Genomic DNA, 25384 nt, shown 5'->3' with positions numbered 1-25384 from the left:
TAGCTGTGAGTCTATAAATGTGTAAGGATTACATAATCCTGTATATCTATAAAAAAAAAATAAAAAAATCCTAGAATGATAAAAAGAAAAATAGACCAGCGCAAAACCTTTTTTGACCCTTCCAACATATTTAACTTGCATACCCCAAAACATTTTTATTTTTAAAAAGCATTAATCAAAGCATTAAAATAGAAAATGATACAACATAAAGAACAACATGATTAACAAAGTGAATTGTAGAGGAAGCACTTGTGAGATATTACAACAAATGTACACCTCTGCGGCCTGCAGGATAAACACACTCCGTCTCTTAGGATCACAGGTGAGTTAGAGGCTAGTGGCTGGGTACACCCTAGACAGGTCAGCCAACAATCTCACTGATAACCTGACATGCATGTCTTTGGACACAGGGACACCCACAGAGTCACAGACAGGACGTCTCTAGAGCGACTCTACAAAAGTCCCCCGACTGGCCAGAGATTTGAACCTACAACTTTCCACACATGGGCCATTAATCAAAGTAATTTGAAAAACTCTTTGAAAAACTGTAAGAATGAAATAAAATAAAAAAAAACTTCCCCCCACATGCTTCTTAATATCCAAACTTTAATTATTCCTAATAGACTGCATTAAATGATATTGCAAGTAAGATGTATTGTAATATGTATTTTAAATCATGATTAAATTGGATTATGTAAAACCATCGCCCTCTGCCATCTGGAAAATTCCAGGTCACATGAGTCATTCTCATAATACTCTGTAGTTCATCATCAGATTTTTCAGTGTTAAAAAATATTTTGAATCTTTCTTTGACCCTGTAATGCCAAATGTGTCATATTTTATACACACGTTTTGAGACGTCAATGCGATTTTTTTACCCCTTAAAAACCAGATGTGTAAAGTTAACACATAAAGTGTGAGCAAAAAATAATAAAACTCATATATGTGAATTAATATTTAATTTCTTGTTTAAAGCATATTTTTATTTAAATCTTAAACCAATTGCACCTTTTTAACATTCTTCATCTTCATCAACAGTCTGACATGCACAGTGTTTATTTGAGCCTTTGTGTTTAACTTAATGTCAGTGGAAGATAGTTTATATGAGTTAAATTTAACATAGCACCAAGTAAATAAGTAAAATGTATTTATGTAGAACCATTGTAGACAAGGATCACAAAGTTATTCACAACAATAATCAAATAAAAATATAGACATTAAAACACAACAATAATATTCATAATTTAAAAGCAAGCCTGTACAAGTAAGTCTTGAGCTACTTTTTAACCGTTTCATTGCAGCTCACAGAAACGAAATCTGAACTGTAGTGGTGGTGCATACCATAGTTAAGAAGCCACAACCTCAAACAGACAGTCTCTTTTAATGTTCAGTCCAAAAAGATGAACCACCAACAGGTTTTGGTCCAAAAATCTCAATGACCTGCATGTTTTATATGACTGCAGTTCACTAAGTAAGTAGGCATTCAACCATGCATAGCTCTGGAAATAATCACAAAGATACATAATGCAAAGACAGCAAAATAGGTGTCAAGTGAGATCACTAGCGAGCCTAATAAGTAGCTGCACTTTGCAGTGAGTGATTTGTAAGTGATCCAAAAAGGACTTCCTGAGGCCAACGTACAGTGAATTACAACTTTGAGGAAACAAAAGCATGAATTATCATTTCTAATTCTGACTTGGACACCGTTCGACTGAGGCGGGCAGCATTTCACAGATAAAATGCAGGATCAAACAAGGCTATTGATATGTGTATTAAAACTAAGAGCCTGATCAAACCTGACACATACATTTTTGACATTTGATTGAAACAATGATGAAGACCCAAGACTAATAATCAGAGTGCAAACAAAGCTGTCAGTAGCACAAACAAAAACTTTTCTCTGTGTTAACTGAAAATAATTAGCAGCCATCCAGTTCTGTATGGCATCAATACAGTCTTAAAGGATGGATATTTTTACAACATTCTTTGGAGTGAAAGAAATGTACAGTTGGATATCATCTGCATAACAATGATATGAGACACATTCAAAGGTGTTGAAGTGATAGCAAATACATATTGATGCATTCTCAATCACCCAGGAAAGTAAATCTCCAAAAAGTTGATTCTGTTCATCTGGACGTAGCATTTTGTGGGAGAAACGTTTCGTCACTCATTCAAGTAACTTCTTCAGTCTCAGCTGACTGCAGGTTACAACCGCTGCCCAAGCGAAAGCCTGTAGTGATCCCATGTGATCCATGTGATCCCCTTTTTTCTAAACACTGGGTCTCTGTGGCTTTTAAACCCCAAAACACGCTGCGCCAAAAATTGGTCCACCCCAAGGATCGGGTCCCCCGACACAAACAGAGCAACATAGTGTAAGCTGTTAAGTGCCAGAAGGATTGCCAGGATTTATACATCGGGGAAACCAAACAACCTCTGGCGAAGCGGATGGCACAACACAGAGGAGCTACCTCGTCAGCATAAATAGGCAGTCTTTTTACACCTACAGGCCAGTGGACACTCTTTCAATGATGAGGATGTACACATCCTGGACAGGGAGGAACGCTGGTTTGAGCGCGGAGTCAAGGAGACCATTTACTTGAAAAGGGAAAGACCATCTGAGGAGGGGGCCTAAGGGTACATCTGTCACCATCTTACAATGCTGTGATTGCAGCCATTCCCCAACTCTCTGTGAATGGTACTCATGGCCATTGATCAGTGGGTTTTGGTCAGTGGTTGTTGATCAGTGGTCATGAGAATTTGCATAATTAAGATTAAGGAACTGACCTCCCAGCCCATAGTTCCTCAGTGGGCTGGTTTCAGTCATTATCCAAATGTACTGTTTATAAGATTTGGGGAAACCTGCAGTCAGCTGAGACTGAAGAAGTCACTTGGATGAGTGACGAAACGTTTCTCCCACAAAACGCTACGTCCAGATGAACAGAATCAACTTTTTGGAGATAGCAAATACAGTGCAAACAGAACAGGTCCCAAAACAGAACCTTGGGACACACCATAGCACAAAGTTGCAAATGAGGACGCCAAGCTGTCAGCAGCAACTGAGTAAGTTCTGTCTGGAAATAAGAATTAAAAACATTTTAAGTCTGATCCAGAGATGCCCAGCCATGTTGCTAACCTGTCAATCGAAATACCATGATCAATTGTGTCAAATGTAGCTGAACAACGTTTTCATCTGCATCTCTCTTCACTAAAATGCCACGAGAAACTCTAAGAACAGCAGTTTCATTAGGGTGATAGATCCTAAAGTCAATAGTTCAAATTATTTGCAATTGAAAAGGGAAAAAAAAATCTGAATTCATTGGAAGGTCTGTAAATGGTTTTGTTGTGTATCTTTCGCGGATGTTGCTTTTGTGCTTTAATTTAAGAACAGTTTCAGTAAAGACTTAATTTTGTACCATTGTAAAATTTTTAACGTAAAATCCTAGTCTGCAAAATAACAGCTGTTAATAGTTACCACATAGATGTGTAATTTTACTCTGCAATGTAAAAGAATAGAAAATGCATGAAGTTGAAAAGATCTTAAAGCTGTCTATGGATGATAATTCCTAAAGTAAAGTTTTGTTGGTGTAAATATTGTTATAATTATCCCGCAGTTTGACATTGGGATGCAATGCTCTGCAGTATGAAAAATATATATACAGTAAAATACAGCAAGGCGCCAGCCAGATTACTCTGGCAGCCATGAAATGGAGGTTTGTGTAGTCTTTATATCAGTCCAGATCTGCTCTGATATCAGCACCACTGGGACATGTGGGAGACCTGTTTCTGTTCTTGGATTACTGCTGATCCCAGCAGATCTCTAACTCTGATTTCACACAAACCTGCTGATGTGTGGAACGTGAAGTGCGAGGAGTTCGAGAAGTTCACTTTTGGACACTGTGAAGGTGATATTAGCGGAACAAGGTGAGCCTTGTTCAAACCAGGGGAAATGTTTACATATTTTTCCAAGCGAAATGTGACCATAAATATGTAAATCTGTGACCATGTTAGTCATTCTGTTGCTTTGTCCATGACCGTGACATGCCACTTGTGTTTATCTTTTGTTACACAATCTTCCGACACTATTGTTTGACCATGACAGATAGATAACTTGTTTCTATAAACTATTCTTGGTCAAAAACCATGCAGACTGCTGTCATGCTGTATGTACTGTTTGGCTCCTTTGAGAAGGTAAATAAAGCTACCACAACCATAATGTATAATACAGTATTAGTTTTATATTTAAAAAAGTAAAGTTTGAAAATAAATGTCATAATGTAACATATCTAAGAAAAACTTAAAGGTGCCAATCCATGAACTCATGAGTAATTTGCACCTTTCTTTCATTATCCTTCCCCGTGGCTGCAACCTGATTTTCTTCCTCTGTCTCACATCTTTTGCACCAAACATGATGTTAAACAAGAAAAATCTATCATATATTCTTTCTTCTTGGTTATATGGGCAATTTGTGTTGCTCATTCTTTATTACTGCCATCATGTCAAATTCACATCAGTCAAAATTAAACAAGAATTACTATTGTTAAGCAAAACAGTCCCAGAGCACGATGCTTCACTGTTTCTTCTCCAAACATGGCTCTTGTCATTGCGGCCAGCTCAATCTTTGTCTTGTCTGACCATAAAACCTTTCTCCAGCTGCAAGTTTCAGTCAATTTTTAAGGTGCTGATTTTAGAAACAGGTTTCTTTCTTAGTCGGCACCCTCTGCGTTCACGGCATCGCTGTCCACTGTGACACCGGTGTTCCAGCTGTCCCTGGTTCATGGCATGCTTGAGGCTCAGTGGCTCGTGGGTTAATCCTGAGCATACCAACTAATTTCCTTTCATCTGAGGGTGACACTTTATGTCTCCTTCCAGACCTTGGCAAATTGTTGACACAGCTGAATAATTTGTACTAACGTATAGGTTGTTTTTGACGATCTTGTAATCTGCGGTTGTTTAGAAATAACTCTAAACTTTCACAGCTCTCCTTAGATCTTCACAGAGTTCCTCGGATCTTCCAATGAGTATTAGATTTAAGTAAATGTATGTATATATTTGAACCTATATGTATCCTTTTGACCCAGGGTTTATTAAAGATCACGATGACTAAATTACATGACATTAATGCCCATGATGAGCATATGTAAACTTACGACTTGCCAAAGTGTATATTAACAATGGTTTAGTCTCAGGATTCAAAACATATGCTTTGTGGTGTTTGCATGTGTGGGTGGTGTCATGCTTGCGTCTTCTGAACTGAAGCATTCATTTGCCTCCTGAAAATGACTATATTCATTATTTTCTTTTTGCAAATCATATTTAATATCACAACTGTTTCCAGATAATTATTATTTTATATAAGAGCAGAACAGATGAGAAAGAAAATGCAGGAGACTCCTTCTTTAAATAAAATCATATTTATTTTACAAATTTGCACAATTACGGAACAGTGGTGAACATTCATACAAGTAAACACCTATAAATGTGTGTAGCCTGACACACTTGTCTCACACGCGCGCGCACACACACACATGCACACACAGACACACTCACTCACACACATCATGTACAGCATGTACGCAATAACAGAGTTTCATATACAGCACACAGACATACGGGCAGCTACCTACAAAGCATTTTGCTTCCTTCCTTCAAGTGTAAATCAGATCAGATTTTGTCCATCTTGCTCATTTCACACATTCACAATGCTCCAATGACTCAGTGTCGTTACTCTAGCAATCAAACAAAAGAGGTGAAGTGTGAAATGCAGACATACTGTAAAGGTGGGTGCTGTTAGCTTCTGTGTCCAGCGCAGGCAGAAGCTCGTGTTTGCAGCTGAGGTGAAGTTTGTTAAGTGTTTTAGAGTAAGTGAGCTCTGCTGTCACTGAGAGGCTCTACAGTGAGTTGCACAAACAGGGCAGCTCTCAGACCTTGGATATGTCTTCTAAAGGCGGATTAAAAAAAACAAAACAAAACATGGCTTACATTTATTAAAAGCCTTTCGTGTTTAGGTTTGATTTTCCCAATATTATGGCAGTGATTGCTATATAACTTTAAGGATCTGCAGTACCGACTTTGGACTGGTGGTTCATAGTATTTGCTGTAACACTGAACAACCTATACATTTTTCTGACAGCTAACGGTAACACCTCATTAGGTGATTCATTAGCTGCTAGGTAACACTGTTTGTTTAGCATTTGGCATTTAAAGTGGAGAGGAAGTGATACAACTTTACAAATAACTCAAAAAAAAAATAGAAAAAGGCTTTGATTGTCTTCACGCAATTCTTTGTGAGGAGAGATCTCCCTGGATACTTTAACAAAAAATACTTTTGCGGTTTTATTGAGCACAGAGGAAACAGAAGCATTTCAGGCAAGGTGAGTAGAGGAGGAGGAAGGGAGAGATTGGACTGCAGAGGGGGGAGGAGACGAGAAGGCAGACAACAATAAAGTGAAATCTAGTGGAAAAACATAGAGGAATCTTTAAAGTCCTCCTTGTCAGCAACTTTCTAGCCTCACTTTGAGTTGGGCCGCAGCTCCTGTAGTGTATCTCTCTTCTGTTAGTCGTCTCGAATGACTGGCTGAGAAAGTCTTTTCTCACTGCTTCTGGTTGCAGTGTCAGGTATATCAGAATAGACAGAGTGGCACTGTTAGCTGATTATCTCGCTCTCTTTTTTGTTACGGTTAAAATGTGCACCATCCAAATAAAATGTTGCCGAAACTGGACGCAACAAGCAAAGGAATGTGAAGCCCATAAATCCACAGCACAGGGTTTATTGCTGGTAGGTTTCAGACCTCCACCTGCCCCTGTGTCAGGTGAGCCCTGAGCTGCTGGGCTGCACTGACGATCTTCCTCTGGTGTCCCAGCAGGTTCACGCCGAGATCCTGGACGTCTCTGAAAGAGAGTTCAGACAACAATATTCAAATCTTGACAAAATCAATGTGTAAGAGCAACATAAAATTACCAAGGAAATTTTCTAACAGTTTGGATTATCCCAGAAAGTTGAGTCAGTTCACCTGGACGTTGCATTTTCTCCCACTGAAAACACAACTTTCTGGAATTTCCTTACCAGGATGATTCAGCATCGATTTTCCCATCCTACTGTTGCCAAAGTCCATCCATCCATCCTTTTTGCTTAGGCTGCTGCCCCTGCGACCCGGCCTCGGATAAAGCGGATGAAGATGGATGGATGGATGGATGGATGGAAGAAAAACTTTTGAGATCAACAAAAAACCTGTGCGAAGCACACAGGTGTAATCTACAAAGTTTTATGATGATGGTTGAAATCGGAGCTCAAGCATGGGTTCTTCATGCATTCGTTCCTCTTGGACCTTCTTGGACCCTCGTGCTAACTACTGGCCCACCATTCTGTCCCTATTCTATTCTAAGATTGTTTAAAGAATTAAATCTGCAGGTTGCAGAAGTTTCTCCTTTCCTTATCTTATGGTGACTTGTTTTGGTTATCAGATACCTACAAAAACTGCAAAATCCTCTCGGCTATGTGTCCCTCATCAGTTGCACCATCAGAGCACCTTTATCTTATGGTGTCTGTTTCATAACACTAAAGGAGTGCTCAGTGAGTTGCAATGAGACACCTACAGGTCCTGACCAAGCACCAGTATGCAGGGCTGCACTGAAATGTTTTTGTGCACTGAAATGCACAAAAAAAAATCGGCCTTGGCACTTTTGTTGCAGTCGGTCTATCGCGTCTCTCTCTCTCTCTCCCTTCTTCTATTTTCTTATTATTCTAATTTCATTTCCCTCTGTCTGTCTCTCACTCTGTTTTTGGGACTGGTGTCCCTCCGCCTGCACAGCGTCTCCACAGCTAGTGCTACAGCTGCCTCCTGTGTCTATGAAGGCTCATTACTGCTTGTTGCTGGTACATTACTACTGTTGACGGCGCAGCAGCAATTGCCCTGACAGCTAACATGTTGCTCAATTTGACATTTCCTGTATCTATTTCTAGCTTCTCTTTCTTCGTCTCTCTTAGCTTTCAGCGCCACCTTTTCAGCTCTTCTTTCACACTAAACTCTGTTCAATAAGGTGTGTAAGAACACAGCAAAGATTGGGGAGGGTCCAGTTGCATAAAGAGATTTGATAGGGCAATACAGTAATGAAAATGAACAAAAAGGCTGCCAGTGCTTCTGGCACAGTCTAAAAGTGCGTCGGCCCACTGGGCTCTTTACCACTATGCGACAACTCGACTTGAGGATTCAGTGGATACCAGGTGGCTGGTGTGCTTGATAATACTCATGACATAGCTAAAATGAAATTAATGACTGATCTAATTAAATCTTAAGTCAAGAAGCCAGCTTTAAAAATGTTTGATATATTTTTCTGTATTTTTACGTTTGTAACTATCCATGCATACTCACTCCATCGTAAGCTTGCTGACGCTGTCTAATGTGTCCAGGTGCGCTCGATCAAACTCATCCTGATACCTCTCCATCCTCAGCGCTTTCAGCCAATCACTGACTGTCACCACTGACGATAAGTCTGTGGGAGTGGGGCTGAGCAGCGGCTGGGAGCAGCTTCTGTAAATGTCAAAAATGAGAGCACGAGAATCCATAACTGCAGCAGATTGTGCATCACCTGCTGCCTCGGATATGCTTTGCAGGTGCGTTTGCCAGGAGCTGGCGTCTCACCGAGTTGGCTCAGCTTTGAGGGACGCGGGGTGCCTGATGAGTCGATCCAGAGAAGACAGGACTGAGTCGAAACCTGGTCGGTCTGCCCGCTCAGCCTGCCAGCACTGAAGCATTAGAGAGTGGAGGGCAGGGGGGCAGTTGTGGGGGGCCGGGAGACGGTACTGATCTGCTACTGCCTTCATCACCTGCAGACACAAAGAGGAAGGCATCAGACAGAAGTAGGGCAGATGGAGTCTTGTGCAATTAGCCTCCATGAAAGGTCACAGATCTCTCAGAGCTTTCAAGAATGACTAAGAGAAAATTATGCAAATTTCATCAGTTTGGCATTTTGTCACCATTTAAATATGCCTGTTGTGTAACAGGAGGAGGGGGAGGGAAGTACATTTAAGTACTGGAGGGCCACATTTGTGTAATAATACATTTATTCCTCTAGATTACTGAAATATTGTACATAATGAAGGCTGTTTTAACAGCTTAAGCATTTAAAATATGATTTACACAGCACAAATTCATCTTTATTTTGCAGATACAGTATTTTCTGCATCTGTCAGCGTCGGTAGTGATTTGATTTTATTGGTACTTTATTGCTACATGATGCACTGAATGCAAAATTTAGGAGATTTTTTGTTAAAAACTTCACATTGGCTGAGAAAGGCAGATAATAATGCCTAATCCATGAGCTTGGCGAAACGTTAATTTGGGCTAAAGAAGGACTTCATTAGATCACTGTGATCCCATTTATTGACTTCATGAGCACCTCATTCTTATGAATGATATGAATGCTGTAGCTCAGGAACAGCTGGAAGAAATATTTATGGTGCAAATATCCGTTTGTACTCGAAGATGAAGTTCAAGATCACTTTGATGTCACGTTTTCTGATGTATCTTAAGAACTTATATGCAAAATATGAAAAAAAATCCCAAAGGTTAAAGGTCAGCTTCACTTTGACATCATAATGTTAAATACACTTTTCTGTCTAATATTTAAAACATGAGCAGAGGGCACCCTTTAGTCCAATACTGAATTGCTTTTGTTGATATGTAATTTCTTGAACACTTTATTAAATTATGTATTATAAGACTTTGAAAAAACTCAGATGTAAATTGCCACCTGACAAATTAGTGGAAGAACACAACAGCAAAGCAGTAATTCTAGTTAACTGTATATTGTTACACCATAATAAAGATAAGTGCACTATAGCAAGGGTTTTGCACATTTGCTTCTTTAACAATTCAGGAAACATTTTTCTTCATACTCACCTCTTGATTGCTCATGTCCCAGTACGGACGCTCTCCATAGGACATAACTTCCCACATCAGTATTCCAAAGCTCCAGACATCACTAGCTGAGCTGAACTTGCGATGCTGAAATGCTTCAGGTGCCGTCCATCTCACAGGAATCTTACTGCCCTGATAGATGAAAACAGAGCAAAAACATATACAGCCACTCAGTGATGATGGAAACCAAGCTAAAAGGCGCTCCTTCCCTTCTAACCTACCAGTGAGGCAGTGTAAGTTGGTATGTTGTGGTCCAAGCCCCTCATAAGCCTGGAGAGGCCAAAATCAGATACTTTACAGACCAGGTTGGAGTTGACCAACACGTTCCTGGCCGCCAGGTCTCGGTGAACAAAGTTTCTCTCAGAGAGGTAACGCATCCCTGCTCCAACTCCCCTGAGCATCCCGACAAGCTGGAGGACACTGAACTGACCTTCGTTCTCCTGAAGAAATTAAGAGACATGATGGAGAAAAAAAAGTCTCCAGTGTGGTGTAGCATGTGCAGGAATTCCTGACAGTGCGTTGTTTTTCTCACCCTGAGGAAGGCATCCAGGGGCCCGTTCTCCATGAACTCAGTGATGATCCTCTCTGGAGGGGTATGGGTGATAACACCCTCTAGTTTCAGGACATTGGGGTGGTCAAACTGTCCCAGGACTCCTGCTTCACTGAGGAACATCCCCTTCTCTCTGTCTGATGCCCCCCAGCGCAGAGTCTTCACTGCTACCAGCACTTCCCTGCGACCCAGCGGATGGTAACGACCACGAGAAACCTCGCCAAATTGGGCTGTAATGGAATAAACACGGAGGAGATTACACTGTGCTGCTGCCAGCACGTAACAACAGCAAGACTTAAAAGAAAGGAGACCATGAAACGTACCTGCACCAATCACCTCCTCGATCTTGAGGTGAGTTGGGTCGATCTCACGGGCAAATTCTTTGACGGCCTCGCTAGGGTCCTCATAAGTGGATGGGTCAACGTAATACTTAACTCCACCTGGGAACAAGAAATCTACTTTTGAAAAACTGATTCAGAACTTTTAGTCCTTTACTTTAGACATGTAATCCCAAAAACAAGGTAAAAATGATCTTTTATAATGCAAAGCTGATGAGCTTTACTTTACACACAGATAGCATTTCTTTGTATTATTCATTTAATAATAAACACATAGAGCATCTTTATTTTTTTCCTATAAAAAAACAATGAATCCCAAAATAAATAATTCATTTTATTATATGTCACTCACCTCTGTTACTGATGTACCTCTGGAGTCGGTCACTGTATGGACTCTCCCTCCTCTTACTGCCATGTAAAAGCAGTCAAAAACTGTAATACCAGATTAAAACATACATGCATTCATCTGTTACGGCATTTATACCACAACCAACCTGCGAAACACCACCACAACCACAATGGCTGCCACGACAAGGAGAAACGCGGCCCCACCCATGACTGAGCCCACCAGCAGAGGAAGCCGGGTCTGGATTTGCTGTGAATGCTCCTCTGCGGGAGAGAAAATGAAACACCTTCAGCTATCAAGTTCAAATGTGCTTTTATTGGATATACAGACCACTTTATCTTTAGCTACAGCGATATATGTTCTATTTGAAAGTTTGATATTGATGTTAATACTGAGGCAGAGATGTTTTCTTAGTATTAAAAATGACAAAATAACTACAGAGAGATGTTTGCTGTGTTCATACCGAGGTGTTTAACCTCTTAATTTTTGGATTCAGGTGTTTTCAATCCTATTCCCACAGGTGCAGCCATGCAGCCTGTTTTTAGAAACATCTGTAAAAGCATAGGTCATTCTAAATGCCCCCCTGAGGTCGAGCGTGGGAACTTATTCCTCCTAGCTATTCCACAATCAACGGTAAGTTGTATTATTGCGAAGTGAATACGCTCAGGAACCACAGCAGCTCGGGCAGGAAGTGGCAGACCATGTTAAGTTATAGCACAAGGTCACTGAGACGCACCTTTCTGCTGATTCAATAACTGCTGAGTTTCAAACCTCTGACGTTAACATCAACACAGAAACTGGTTCACGGTGTGGGTTTCCATGGCCAAGCAGCTGCTGCAGGTGAAATCTGTAGGTGGCCCAGGACATGTATCCATATAGTGTAACTTTGGCCCTTCTAGTGTCACCATCCCGGTTCTGATTGTAGGTTTTTGAGGTTGAATTCTTTCTTTTTCAGGTGTTCAGAGTTTTGTTATGTCTTTTTTGTTTTTGAGGATTTTTGGAGCCTTTAGTTCTTGTTTTAATTTAGTCAGTTTTAGAGTTTAGAAGTGTTCCTTCAATAGTTCCTGTCTCAACGTCCTGTGTCTGCCCACTCTTTAGCTCCGGTTTCTAACTTACTCTTTTATTTTGGCAGTCATTTCTCTCCTGCGCTTCGATTCTTTCCCCTCCTGTCTCGCTGTCTTTGATTATTATCACCTTTAATTTTGCTACCCTGGTGTGTCCACTTTTTCTAATTATATCACATCTAGTCGCTGATAGCTGGTTTTGTGCTTCTGGTTTGCAACACCGTCTTCTCATTTCTACATGATTAAGTTTACATTGAGCAAAATAAAGTGCACTGAAAATGATTCACAGTTCATTCTTTGTTCCCTAGTTTCTCTAATTGCTATCCTGAATTTATCATGCTATCCTGACATCTTCCTCTGGTCTTACTCTTACTATTTTTTATGTGAATGGTAAGGCCTTATATTAACCGCTAAGCTTTGTATTACATATAGTAATGCAACTTCACTGAGATGAATGTAACTGCAGTTACAGTAACTGAAAGCTGCCCCAGCTTTTGTCTGTTTTTCCTTTGTAAATGCTTGTTTTTGTACTAAGTACAGTCGTGCACACCCACACTCAAACAACAGCATGTGCATTTATTTTAATGCTTATGCCAATGTGATCTTTTGACAGTTTTCTATAATCATTTCAAATCAGTTCAATTCAGTTGTATTTATATAGCATCAAATCACAACAACAGTTGCCTCAACATGCTTTCTATTGTAAGGGACAGACCCTACAATAACAGAATATATACTTTTTTCTTAAACTATAAAAAAATAAATGACTGTGCGCATTACCTAGAGGCAGCGTCGTGAAGTAGATGGTGTTGCTGTAGGGCCCGTAGCCTCGCTCATTTCGAGCTCTGATCTGGAAGGCGTAGATGGAGCCGGGAATCAGAGACTTGACGGTCACTGTGTTAGTCTCACTGTACACAGTCAATGCGCTGTCCACGTCTGAACCCTGACGAACAGAGAGGAAGGGTCTGTTGTTTGGGCTCAGTTTGTTTTGTGTACAATCACGGCCAGTATGCTCAGTAAAGGATGACTTTGTGTGTATTTACCCAGCGAACACTTAAACGACTGTTGTTTTGTTGTTTGAATGCCATACTGCGTTATGGTGGAGAAAATGGTTCCATTATAAAACATCTTGTTGCCTGCGCAGGCTGGCCATTGTGAACATGAGTTAATGTTCTTCTTGTAGTTTCTAGCACATTTTTGTACATTATAATTTTGTCAGTTAAACAAAGAAATCTAAATAATTCTGGTAATACTGGAAGAGTAAGACAGGCTGCAGTCAAAACAGCAAGATCATCCTCACTGCTGTGAAAACAGGCCAGCTCACTAATAAAGAATACACCACACGTCGGGTAGGTAGAGAGATGCTTGTAGTCACGGTGAAAGTCAAGAGGCCCATAAAAGCTCACCATCCAGTACAAGATGGTCTTCTGCTACAGATTTGATGTGTATTCAGAGATGCTCTCTGCATACCAAGGCTGCAACAGGTGGTTATTTGGGATGATGTTACTTTCCAATCAGCATCAAGGAGTTTGACTATTCTCCTTTGACTTCTGGGATCAGCAAGACATTTTCACCCAGAAAACCTGATATTTTCTCTTTTTTGAACCACTCTCTTTAATTTCTAAAAACCATGCCACGTTCAAAGTCACTGAATTCACCTTTCTTCCTCATCCTGATGCTCAGTTTGAATTTCAGCTGGTTATCTTGACCACGTCTACATACCTAAACGTGCTGAGCTTCACGTAATTGGCTGATTAGATATTTGTGTTAAAAACATGTTTATGGCAAAACCAGTCCATAGAGTTGATACTGCATCTGTCTCATCACAACCATTTCGTAACCAAATAACTTGGTTTTGTAAGAGAGGTTGTGACGTCCCCTCACAACCAGCTGCTATCAAACTGAAAAACGAATGCTGAAACCTTCTGCCGGTATTTGTGACTTCACTGAACATACCTTGTCATAGTATCTGAGCTGATACTCCAGGATGTCTCCATTAGGCCTGTCTGGCTGAGGCCACGACAGAGTGATGGAGTCCGGGGCCCGGCTCAGCTGGTGCATCATAGGAACGGTACTGGGAACTGTGGGTGACAAGAGACGATACTTGAGCACGTTAAAACAGGAGAGCTGTTAGTTCACAAGTGACAGTGCCCACATGAGGGCAGTGTTACAAAACATGTAGACAGAATTCAGTTGAGCGTAAAAGTGAAGTAGGAGTTTTTATGGTGCACCAGTCAGGATCTAGTTTCACTCAGTGAGCTGGGAGCAGTTAAAGGGAACTTTCTGGCATTCCATTCATTTGATCAATAAGCTCTGAGAGCACTCACAGGAAGATTTTAGATAATGTGAGCTCATTGAACCTCCGAGCCAGTCTTGATCGGTTTCATGGAAAATTGTATAATGGTGTACTTGGTGTGCACAATGCCCCATTCTCCTCTCCTTTGCCCACTCATCTGCTTTCATCTTTCTTTCTCTCCGTCTCTTTGTCTTCCCATCTCTCATTTGTCCCTTTCTTCCTCCACAGTGACCATAATGGGATCTGACAGGATTTTGTAACCTCGAGCAACCTCCCGTTCAGAGAGCAGGAGCAGAAAACATGGAGCAAAGAGACTGAAAGAGAGGGGAGGAGGAGGGGGAGAGAAAACTGACACACACACACACACACACACACACACACACAATCTACGCAAACGTCATCATCAGAGCGTCTCTTCCTCTTTCATCTCATCTTTTTCATCGTCTCCGTCCTGTTCTCACCTGACTGGCTCGTAGTGAAATTGATGCTTGAGTATCGAACTGGGAAAGGACTCAAAGCTGACACTTCATTCATGGCTTGCACCTGTCAATACCAAGAACACACAGATGTGAATTTCAAAGCCTTTTCCCCCCCATTTATATTTATGACACGCTTCAACGTTTGAGAAACAAAGACAGACACGTGCAGCGTCCACTATGACAGGTCAACAAACGCCAGGAAATAGGGAAATATCTGTCCATTATGAATAAGGAATAAGCGATGCTTTAGTCAAGGTATGCCGAACTAAATATTAAACGTTGGTGTGTATTTACTGATGCGGCACTTATAATAAAATAATAGAGCACAGTGGATTCATCTCATCTGTGGGTCCAGGAAGTGCTTCAAACTTTGAGTGAGATAAGACAAGGAAGAATCTTTCGTTTTTCCACAGCACCTGTATGAGATACGTGACCCTGGTCAGCAGGTTGTTGAGGGTGACCTTGGTTTGTTTCAGGTTGGTCTGGGAGGGGCTGAAGGTGACGCCCTCCCCACACCAAGAGCACAAAGCCGAGTTGGTGAAGGTCGGTGACGGACAGATGCGACACACCACCCCGTACCACACCTCACTTCGGCCTCCCATGTCCACCGGAGGGCGCCACCTCAAGGAAACCCCACCATCGCCGCTCTCATACTCCCAGGTCAGAGAGACAGGAGCAGACGGAGGAGCTGCGGAGAAAGCAGAGATGGGGAGAATGGGAGGAGTTTGACATACATAATGCAAGCGGTGGACTCTAAGATGGAAGCATCTGGTAAAATGTTTAAGATATGAAAGAACCTGCAGGCTGGCAAAGACATTTATGCAATGAAAAGTAATGGAAAAAACTTTATAAAATAGTTTGATGGTGAGGCAATTTCGTATGAACGAGCGTAGGAAAGTTTCATTCTTAACAGGTTTTTCCGTTGGTGCAATTTAAAGATTAAAAAAGTCTTTAAAAGCAAAAGGATTTTGTTCCACTGACTGTGTATCTCGGTTCTCACAGTCTGAGCAAATGACAAATGACTCCAATGAGGCCCCTTGAACGCCTCGCAGAGGAGCCAGGCGTAAACAAACAAACAGACAAAGCTCACTTGTGCAGGCAGAAGAGTTGGCATCGCTGGCGGCCCGGTAAAAGCCGCTGCGACATTCACACACACTCGATCCCTCATGGCTGGTTCGGCTGTTGGATGGGCACACAGTGCAGGGAATAGAGCCTGAAATAGACTTAAAGTAGCCCACAGGACAGGCTGTAAGGAGACATGAAGACAGAAGAGAGGTTGTGTTTTATTAACAGCTTGCGGTTATATAAATAAAGTGATCACTGCTCCATTAGCGGTGTTCACTGCTATGAGTTTGCAGGTTTAAACTATGAAATGCTGCAGCTGCTGTTAAAGAAACAAGCTTCAATTTGGGCTCAGATGCACATACCACTATTTTTTTTTTATATGGTCAGAAAATAACACACTGATAACATTCAAGCCAGTTAAGAATAGCCAGCACTTGGATTTGTCGCTGAAATACATTAATAAAAGTGCTAAAATCAGTTCAGCTGACCAAATATCTTTTGCGCTCAGACTAGCTTCTTCTGGACCTTTCAGTGATATCACACCGTCTTTCTCAAAGCTCAGTGGTCAGTGCACTGTTGAAGTAGATAATGGAAAGTAATCTGCATGACATTCAAAGCGAAAACTTGGGAAGACCTCAGCAAGCGGACCTTCAGTTAAGATTGCTTTGTCAACTCTGATTGCAAGGTGCAGCTAATACTCACAGGTTCACTGAAAGTGCACGTGTACATCATGTGCGACGTAGTTTAAATTGAACATCTGGCATTATTCAGACAATTCAGATTTTGTTTTATGTAAGGTCTTTGCGATCTGTATTATGTGCAGCTCAGAAGTCACGAATATCAAAAAAACAAACAAAAAAACCCTCTTACTTAATCCCTTTTTATTGCTCCCCTCATTTTGTCCAGAACAAAATCAAACTGCAGTAACTGGTTTGGGGTTAAGCATCAATTTCAGCTTGGCTTGTGGTTCCCGTTGGTTCAAAAGTTCATCTGAAAGGCAGCGGTCTCTTGTTTGTTGTTGGCTTAACCCGGAACTATCATTAACTTTTGTTTATAGAGGAAGTGGCCAGCGAACCGACAGTCACATACACACACACAAAGACACACACGAAAGGTCATAGTGAGCGTTTTGAAGGTGGAGGTTGACTTATTTACCTCATCTGCACCACTCTCCTCCTGGACAATAAGCAATACGATGATATTACTTACAGAAGCGTTAGTTTACTTCAGCATAAAGACTGTAAACAGGAGGAGACGGTTTAGCCACAGTCTCATGTGGTAAAAGCAATTAATGATAAATATTTATACACACCATAATTAGGAGTTCGAGTGTGTTGATTTGTGAGCTGTAGGGCTGCTGTAGGGCAAATTTGTCTCACTTTGGACAGAATTGGATGTTTTTATTCTCCTTTTGCAGTATTTATGCTAACCTGGCCTAACCGACTGCTTATATGATTTGTATTTATCGTACAAAGAGCAGCAGAGAGAGTGGTGTCAGCCCTTCTAGCAAGTAAGAGTAGAAAATATTTTCCCTAAGTGTTAAAACACTCCTTTAAAGTTTTTTAACTTGTCTAACTTGTCTGAGTTAATATTGCAACTCAAGCGTGGAAGATCGTTCTTGACCTACCTAACAATAACCTCTGTAATCCCTTCATGGCAGCAGTTTTTGTCTGACGACGGTGGTCTCTTTCAGCAGAGTAATGCACCCAGTATTTGAGGAATATGTAAAGGAGTTCAAGGTGCTGTGTAGCCTGTATCAGTGTGACAGATTCACTTTCACCCTACCGAACTTCAAGGATCTGATGCTAACGTCTGGTGCCTGATACCACACGACACCTTCAGAAGTCTCGTGAAGCCCACGCCTCGATGGATCAGAGCTATTTCAGCAGCACGAGGGAGGCCAACACAATATTAGGATTGTGATTCTAAAGTTGCGGCAGAACTGTGTAAAGATATTTATTAAGTACTAAACAATCCTTCTACAGTACTGTGCCTTATATAATGAGCCACTCCTAATTTCTTTATATTTTCTTAAAAACGAGCCAGATTTTCCTGTAATTTCTGTAAAGTTATCTTGAGCATTAGTTCTCTTTCAAGGTTTTTCTTTGCACGCTGGTTGTTTTTTTTCACTCCAGTCCTTGTACATACCCAAGCCATTTTTAGAGGAATATTTTTTTGCTTATTAAGCCACTTAACACCGACCTATGAATCAAGTACAAAAAGGCACCAAAGTCAAGGGATTGACCAGTGTTGTGTCTACACATAAGAGATAATTTCACAAAGAATCTATTTTAAATTGTATCGTTAGGCAATTTGCTCATCCTGGCCTGTCACAAAAGCATAATTCTTTTCCTGTTTCTTTAGACGAATCTTTAAAAATGGCAAAGAAAGCACAATTTGTTGGATTAAATAAAGTAGAGCTGCAATGTGTGCGATGTGTCCTCAAAACTTTTGAGTAAACTGGAAAAATAGATGACAAAGTGAGAAGTGACAGGTCTAAAAAACTATCTACAGCAGATAAACAGTAGCTGAAAGTCCTCAATAAATACATAATGAAGAGCTGAGAGATGAATCTGACCCCTGCGATAGAAACAAATTGAAGAATAGAACAAAAATGGTCTCAGTAAAGGGGTGGGTGTTAAGGCCTAATTGCACAAGAACTGAAATTAAGATCAGTGCTAACAGGTCTTATGGAGTGATGAATCAAAATTTGTGATTTTTGGTTCAAATTATCAACATAGAATAGAGACAGGTACAACAACGAGTGTCTGCAGCCATCTTTAAAACGAGGTGGAGGCTCTGTCATGGTCAAAATTGACAGAATTATGAACACAGAAAAATATGATACACCATGCAAAATGACCTAGTAAGTGTTTCATTGGCAATGACAATGATCCCAAACAAACTAACACTGTGCAGTAAAAGCATACCTGGATAGAAAAATACACAATGTAATGCTATTAGTCGTGGATTGGCCTCTACATTGACCTTAACATTATTGAAGCACTGTGAGATCATCTTGACAGAGAACAGAACAAAAAGACAGCCAACATCCAAAGAAGAGCTTTGAATGTCCTTCATGAAGCCCGGAGAACGATTCCTGAAGACTTTAAGAAATTACAAGAAAACTTTCCTAAGAGAGTTTAGGCTGTGTGGTCATACCAATTATTAACTTTCAATGCTTACTTGTTAGAACTGTACAAGCTCTCTTGTTCCCTTATATAACAAATTTCCATGTATGTTTGGACACATTTCAATAAATCGCTGCACGCATTTCTCATTCTCCAAGCAAAAAATAAAGAAACAAGGGTTTTCTCAAGACTTTAGCACATTACCGTAACAGGACCACTTCATTCCTAGGCAAATATTTCCCTATTAAAACATTTTATTGGCCTTTTTTAATAAAAAGGCCTACTGTCCTCATATGTATTCAGGAATCATGTGCTGGAATTCATAATCCATTGGAACTGTCAAATCAAGTCACATTCAAGCATAAATTGATTATTTCTCTCGCTCTTTCTCTCTCATACGCACACTAACACGCACGCACGCACACAAACAAATACCATTTGAACCTGCAGGCTGTGTTATATGACAGAAAAATCTGTGAAATCTGCCAGTTGTTAATGTCAACTGACCGCTGAGGTCAAGGTGACTGACACATGACTTCATGCTGCTGCCAGCCTGAGCCTCGAGTGCTCGTACTTATGAGGATTTTGAGTCCACAGCCTCCAGGTTGGTCTGCTGCCATTTTTACACTGCGAGTGTGTGTGGGCATGTGAGTGCCATTAAAGGAGTGTCGGCTAAAGGTTGCATCGTTCAAAATGTGCTCCCTTTGTCTGAAAGCTAAATGTAGAGTATGTGCGTATCCTCAGACAGACAACCTCTTGTATTGTTGAGTGCAAATGGCACACTAAAAACAAAAAAACATGACCCAGCAGTTTCATATGTTTTTGGAGCCTTACAGTACCCTCGGAGTTGGAGAATGAGAGCGAGGGCATCAGTGGGAGCAAACCCCTGACCTCGCTTATATAACCTTGTCAAGAATGCGTAGCATGTCTTAAACTTGACGTGCTAAAAGAGCGCACGGATGCATTTATGCATGCTTGGCGCTGGTGCAGCAGTGTGGGAGGGGAAGATAAGAAGGCACAAAGTGGAAAAAAAAGTGGAGAATAAACAGATAAAAGGCTTCCTGTGTTCTCACTTGTCTCTGAGAGCGCACCTTGCTTTCAAACAGGTGTGAAGTGAGAAAAAGGAAGGGGGACTAAAATAATGCGAAGACAACAAAGAGAGACACCAAACTGGGGAAGAAGTGAACATGGAGACGGATGGACTGAGACAGCTGTAGGATGAACAGCAGGATTATGTATATAAGCCTGAGATGATGGGTGACAATGAGGAAATTGAAAGTGGAAAGCAGCAGGAGGGCGACAACAGAGGAATAGAGAGGAATATAACTTCCTCCATCTTTTATGTCCCAGATGCACATTAGCAGACGTGTTCTCCTACAGCACTGACATGAAACATGACTTTGCTACAAAGCCTCTCATCACCAGCGTTATGAGCTCCCTCAACCCCCTCCTCCTCCTCCTTTCCCTCCCCCTCCTCTCCCGCATCCGCCCGATTTGAGCAGCCAATGAACGTGCAGAGCCCTCTGCCCTCTTGCTTGATCTGCATCCCTCTCTCAGTCACCCACCCAGCAATAAAACAGAAAGCGTACCACCATTATAAGCTCAGTCACAGATGCCTTTACATTACAAGTGTGCAAAAGTGCACACAGCAAAGTCCCAGCGAGCCCTGCCAACAAAACAAACGAGCGTCTCTGGCAATGACAGATATAAATATCGCTCGTTTGTTGAGGTGACTCAAATGCAAACTGAAAAGATTGCACGATTAAGCGTCAGAAAATTAATCTCCGACTACACACACACTTTGATAATTTATTTGTTTTTCATCTTTTCGAACCAAAGGTAAGGATTTTCTGCTTAAGTACAGTTAAAACTTTGTGCTTTTGATAGATGGAAATAAGCAATTAGTATTTTGAAAAGGGACCGTTCGCAAACAAACAATAGACGAGCTGAAAATGTGAATACCGATGTGCTTACAGCTTCACCCTAACTTTACACAAAGAAAAAACTGAGGTCTTATTTTTAAATATATAATACCTTTAAGTCTTGATTCAAAAATCCCTGCCATGTTTTTATCATAATCCAGTGGATTACTAAATGAAAGGCAATGAAATGAAAAGGAGTGATGGGAAGAGGGCAGTGTGTGAAGGTACTGCATATAAACAGGAGGCAACTTTTATATGTCATGTTTTTCTTAATTTGCGGGTCATTTTAAAACAGCAAACCGCTCTGAAAGCAGTCAGGGATGAGATTAAGGTCATAAGGTCAGTTTGTGGCATCATTTATGAAACTAACTCACAACAAACACGACCGGGTGTGTTATTCATGTGCTATTGCCACAGTGCATTGATGTTTACATGCAAGCGTGTATGTATTTACTGATAGACGGATGGGCGGGCGTATGGGGATAGGGATTAATTTGACAAAGGCTGCATGGAAAGAGAACGAGATTAGGCAAGAAGGATGACTGAAAACTGCATTTATTTTCTAAAGAGATAAAGAGATAAACACAAGCAGAAATAAGAAAGCCACGAGCTGAGTAATTTGATGTTAACATTGTACGTTGGTATGTAGATCACTGACCCAATTTCTGTCTTTTTTTTCCTCTTCCTCTCCCTCTTTCATGCACTCATTCCCTCCTTTGGCTCCCAGCATAATCTCTCTCTGTTTCTCTCTCTCTCGCTCAGACGCACAACAAACGCACGCACACAAACACACAACAGTCACAGATGCGACCACACAACAGACTACATTCGGTAATTTAGTGGATCCTGAAAACAAGACACACACTGAATCGTGTGCTCTAATATTGTCTCTCTTCCTCGTAAGCTCCAGCAGCACTCTAACACACGTGAAAGCAAAATAATCCTTTGTTGGATTTTCGCCGCTGATGCAGCGACAAAGAAAAGGATTTGAAGACTCCCTCTTACATATCTTGACAAATTACTGCATTAGGCAAATCCTACATGTTCACAGAAATCTTGGAAGGATTCAGGATTCACCGTCGCTCCCACGGTGAACATCGTGCAGTTTAACGAGGCAACCTTTTGACCTGCACACTCTTTGTCGAGCTGATGTAAACTCATTCAAAAGACAACAGTGTGCACTAAAAATGGATGTTACATAATGCAAATGACCCTAATTGTAGGTGGAGCTGTTGGAGCTGCTGGAGCTGCTGGAGCTGTGATATTTACCTAAGACCTTCACACATTAAATTTTCAGCGTGCTGACGTCTTGTTTCCTCTTCCCTGGGCCTGCATCTGCCCCTGTAAGATTTGAGCTCTCAGCCTAATAATCACGACAGCTCAGCACCGTTTCTGACTTAACAGGGATCATTTTATTTCTTTAAAAACATTTTTTTTAGTTATTACTATCCACATTTAGCAATTTGCAGTCATGTTTCTGTCTCTTCTGCTCTGTTTTTGCTGTTTTTTTAACCATTTCCCAGGAGGCCTTTTCCAGGCTTTTTAGCTGCTAAATGCTCCAATAGGTTTGCCAGACTGCCCCTAAGTGTGTCTACATGCCTGTTTGGTGCCAAGCAGAAAGTGTACAGTGGCTTTTTTACTGAAAAAGGAGAAGTGGCAATGAACTGAACTCTGAAATTTGCTGTGATAACATTTCATAAAGCTGGAGGATGTGCGGATTCACGTGACAGTTTTTGAGAGCCCGGCATCCCCATTTCACATGAATGTTTAAAAAAATGATTGTAATTTCTCCACCGAACTGCCCTGTGAAATATAATGAACACCATCATAAAGAGTTTTGACTCATGTAGCGATTGATTTGATATGATGTGTATGTGTTCAAGCTGATTTATCACCGCTGCATGTCAACACCCTACAGCCCAGTCGATACAGTACGTCATTGATCATTTCACTCAACTGTGTTTCTCTCAGTACTTGACCTTTACTAATAGACTGGAAAATCAATTGAATTCCAGCGCTGCTGATGAGTAGGCTTACTGACGGCTTGATGAAGAAGGGGACACAACTGCAACTGGGAAAATGTAGTCGGTATATTCTATGAGACGATTATCTACTTTGTTATTTGGTGAAGAGTGTCTGTTTGGGACTAAAGCAGACTCAAAATAATGTCACACTTGCACTCGTACGTCCTCCCCTAGCCAAATGTTCTTGTTTCTCACCACAACCTGCCTCGGGGTAGTTGGTGGATGTGTCTGTGCTGAGAGTAAGGGCTCTGGGCAAAAAATCAGGACAAACTGACATGTTGAATATTTCAGGACGTAGTCTCACGCCACATAAAATATCAACATGGCTTCAAGTAAGCTCAAAGCTCCATCTGAGCATCCGCCACAATAATCTTTGTCCTAAACCATCAACAGTCGCTTAAGGGGACTCAAGCAGAAGGCGTGTATCTGAGGATGATGCACATCCAGCAGGGACCAACTCAAGCTGCCTCAAACTACAGAACTGTTTCATGTTTGGCTGAACAGGTGTAACTGTGGCTTATGCTCGGTCATGTTTCTGCCTGTCCTCTCTACGTCTCTGTCTCCCTTGTGGGATGCAAATGTCAAAGGAGAAAAACGTCCTGATGCTGCCTGGCAGAAAAATAAAATAACAGCAGGCAGCTGCTGCGTGACGTCTGCCTCTGTTCTTATCGTTTTATAAAAGACTCCAGAAGAGTTTTTATCCCGAACTGACTTCTGAATATTTTAGTGATCATATAGAACTTGGGTGTTCTTGTAGACTTACTTGTGATAAACAAGCTCATAAATAATCAAGGGATGATCTTTTAATGTTTGTCTGCCAAAGGGCCGGCTGTGTTTTTTTAAGTGTCTGATTTTTCAGTTGGATACTCAATTTATCATCGGTCCAAATGTCGGAGTGTTGTTTTGGTGAGCCTGAAAAAACAGAATAATCAAGCATCATGCCCGCAGTAAACCGACTGAACTATGATGCCTGTGGTGAGTGTCTCTCACCAGGGATTTATTTTAAACCCATGGCAATGACAAATGGTTTCACAATAGATCTGACTTTGGGAGAACATCACAAGATGCAGCTCTTATTAATAACAAATAAACCTACTTTTTCAGTCAGTTTCTCACTAAGAGATGTGATTAAAAATGTATGTAACTGGCTCTATAACAAAGAAAAAACCATATGCGACTAAAAGTTATGGTTGCCATCTCCTTCAAAGTCTCCTTCTGACCACTTAAACATATGCATCTGTGACAGATCTCAAGCTGCACCATCAACTTCACAGTCAAACTGACCTGACCTTCTTTTAAAGGATCATCACCAGGAATGAGAGATGCAGTTATAAACAGAGACTTTTAGAAAAAGCTGCAGTCTGCAGCGCAAAGAAAGCACATCAGGACTGAAATCAGCCAAGACCAGTATTCATCATCTGCCCTATTCAAAGGCTGTGGCTCCCTACAAGCTCTTCCCCTTTTTCCACAATGAAATTTGACTTGAAGTGCTTTTTTTGACACAGTGGTCAAGATCCAGTGTGTGCAGCGATTGCACACCTGTAAGTGGCCAGAACAGGTCTTCCAATCAAAACATATTTTGCTGCACAAGATTACAACCTTGAAGCAGATAGGAGGCATATTTTTTTTTTATAGTTTCTGCCTACAGGCCCAGCCTCTAACTTTTTTGATTGCACCTCATATGAGTGACTAGTGGCACTGTACAAAACTATATCTATACCAAAAAAACTTTTAAAGGAGTTTTAAAAACTATTCTTTCGTTTTCTTTTGTCCTCTCATTTGAAAAAAAAATACCCACTATTTAGTCAGGTGTGTGCAAATTTTTTAGCAATCCATTTAATAGTGTTATCAAATCTTTCAAAAAATGAACATCCATGAAGCCATGCAGTGCAAATGCATATGGACCACACTTAAGAAACTTACGTCCTTGCCATATTAATCTGGTTTTGCAAATAAAGGAATGCATGATCTTGCCTTGGATCTAAAAATAAAAAGCTATTAGTGCTGCATGTAGTTAAAGGCAATCATTTAACACCGATCGTAATTTTCCCATGAGACTGAGAGGTGGGATCTGATAATCTCCTACGTGCCCCTAAAAACGATGTCTTGCTTGAGGCGACAAGCCTGAATGTGTGGTTGTCAGGTGGATTTCCAACAGCATTCATTTACATTGTAGGAGTTTAAATAGCAAGTGTAATGCAAATTTTTGTGAAAATTAAAATGAAATGCATTTAATGACATGCATGGGC

The 25384-nt window shown here is 40.9% G+C and overlaps 1 protein-coding gene across 2 annotated transcripts in view; it reads right to left on the bottom strand.

Annotated features, from left to right (window-relative positions):
• Positions 1 to 5398: 5398 nt before the first annotated feature.
• The window catches only part of ephb6 (eph receptor B6), a 43812-nt gene continuing 23826 nt past the window's right edge, over positions 5399 to 25384 (bottom strand). The window contains exons 6-19 of one of the 2 annotated variants that reach the window (XR_006054543.1): positions 16084 to 16239; positions 15410 to 15681; positions 14976 to 15057; positions 14175 to 14299; positions 12999 to 13161; positions 11303 to 11417; positions 11161 to 11216; positions 10794 to 10910; positions 10453 to 10700; positions 10142 to 10360; positions 9903 to 10052; positions 8643 to 8827; positions 7067 to 8531; positions 5399 to 6891 (exon numbers count right to left, since the gene is read on the bottom strand). Coding sequence is in view for 1 of the 2 variants with exons in the window: in XM_005925284.2 (XP_005925346.1) it covers positions 6786 to 6891; positions 8373 to 8531; positions 8643 to 8827; positions 9903 to 10052; positions 10142 to 10360; positions 10453 to 10700; positions 10794 to 10910; positions 11161 to 11216; positions 11303 to 11417; positions 12999 to 13161; positions 14175 to 14299; positions 14976 to 15057; positions 15410 to 15681; positions 16084 to 16239 (2153 nt within the window). In the remaining variant the exon portion in view is untranslated. The remainder of the gene's footprint in view (positions 6892 to 7066; positions 8532 to 8642; positions 8828 to 9902; positions 10053 to 10141; positions 10361 to 10452; positions 10701 to 10793; positions 10911 to 11160; positions 11217 to 11302; positions 11418 to 12998; positions 13162 to 14174; positions 14300 to 14975; positions 15058 to 15409; positions 15682 to 16083; positions 16240 to 25384) is intronic. The other variant, XM_005925284.2, reaches the window with a different exon arrangement.

Source organism: Haplochromis burtoni, unplaced genomic scaffold (assembly GCF_018398535.1).
Source record: "Haplochromis burtoni strain Fernald_Lab_line unplaced genomic scaffold, NCSU_Asbu1 Contig_80, whole genome shotgun sequence".
Taxonomy (NCBI): Eukaryota; Metazoa; Chordata; class Actinopteri; order Cichliformes; family Cichlidae; genus Haplochromis; species Haplochromis burtoni.
The sequence above is the reverse complement of the archived record's forward strand: the minus strand, read 5'-3'. Positions and strand labels throughout refer to the sequence as shown.